The sequence below is a fragment of the Trichogramma pretiosum genome, unplaced genomic scaffold (genome assembly GCF_000599845.2).
Source record: "Trichogramma pretiosum strain Unisexual culture from Peru unplaced genomic scaffold, Tpre_2.0 scaffold61, whole genome shotgun sequence".
Classification (NCBI taxonomy): Eukaryota; Metazoa; Arthropoda; class Insecta; order Hymenoptera; family Trichogrammatidae; genus Trichogramma; species Trichogramma pretiosum.
In genome coordinates, this window is record NW_019641638.1 from 1143401 (window position 1) to 1144934 (window position 1534).

At 31.0% G+C, this 1534-nt stretch overlaps 1 protein-coding gene across 1 annotated transcript; it reads left to right on the forward strand.

Moving 5' to 3' along the window:
• Window positions 1-6: 6 nt before the first annotated feature.
• On the forward strand, window positions 7-1317 carry LOC111693796 (zinc finger protein 493-like). The gene has a single exon (XM_023459458.1). The coding sequence runs from the start codon at window positions 10-12 to the stop codon at window positions 964-966; it is 957 nt and encodes a 318-aa protein (XP_023315226.1). The 5' UTR covers window positions 7-9; the 3' UTR covers window positions 967-1317.
• Window positions 1318-1534: the final 217 nt, after the last annotated feature.

The following is a 1534-nucleotide window of genomic DNA, read 5'->3' on the forward strand; positions in this document are numbered from 1 at the left end:
CAGACTTTAATGAAGCACATTGATACAGTTCATTTGAAAATAAAAGATCAAAAATGCGGAGAGTGTGGAAAGTCTTTTGGTTATAAAAATGATCTGATGAAGCACATTGATACAGTTCATCTGGAACTCAAAGAACACATGTGTGAGGAATGTGGAAAGTCTTTTGGTCAAAAAAGTAACTTACATAAACACATTGCTGCAGTACATAAAAAAATCAAAAAGCACAATTGCGGAGAGTGTGGCAAGTCTTTTGGAAAAAATCAGACTTTAATGAAGCACATTGATACAGTTCATTTGAAAATAAAAGATCAAAAATGCGGAGAGTGTGGAAAGTCTTTTGGATGTAAGAAAAATCTGATGAGCCACATAGATGCAATTCATTTGAAATTAAGAGAAAATATTTGTAAAGAATGTGAGAAATCTTTTAGTGTTAAAAGGAACCTGAATCGACACATTGCCACAGTTCATGAAAAAATTAAAGATCACAAATGCGAAGAGTGTGGTAAACTTTTTGGACAAAAGGATCAGTTACTATTTCATATGGATGCAGTTCATTTGAAACTTAAAGAACACAAGTGCGGAGAATGTGAAAAGTCTTTTGGTATAAAAAGTGCTTTGAATAGACACATTGCCGCAGTTCATGAAAAAATTAAAGATCACAGATGCTTCGAATGCGACAAGTCTTTCGGACAAAAGGGTCATTTAATGCAGCACATAGATGCAGTTCATTTGAAACTTAAAGAACACAAGTGCGGAGAATGTGAAAAGTCTTTTGGTACAAAAAATGCTTTGAATAGACACATTTCTTCAGTTCATGAAAAAATCAAAGATTACAAATGCGAAGAGTGTGGCAAATTTTTTGCACAAAAAATTCATTTGTTTAGACACATAGATGTTATTCATTTGAAATTAAAGAACACTAATGCAAAGAATGTGGCAAGTCATTTGGACTTAGAAGTGATGTGATTAAGCTCATTGAAGCAATAATAAAACAACACATTTCAATAATAAAACAATACATTTGTAACGATTGTGGAAAAGCTTATAGTTGACATAAGGATTTGAAAAGACACGTAGATGCAGTAAATCGAAAAATCAATAATTACTCACAATGTTTTTCGATTCTCTTGCATTTTGTATATATACCGGAAGTGCCAGTGTTTTGAGAAACGATTAATTCGCGTGAATGATTCATTCGTTTTGATACCTAACATCTTTACCTCTTCCAAATCATTTTTAATAGCTTGAAAATGACGACAAATTCATCCTCGCATTTGGATTCAGCTACTTGAAGAACACAAAAGTATACTATTGTAGTGCGCGAATTACTGATACTTCATATTTTGATTATCAATATTTCCTCTATTGACTTGTATTTTTTTCAAAATATATAATATAAACCATTTTTCAGTGACAGTTGAAATGTTTTGATTCCCAAAAAAGATAAAAATATTGATTTTACTAACAAAAAAGTAGAACTTACATGAGAATAATTATATGATTGTATTTAACTTGTACAATGATTATTTATGAA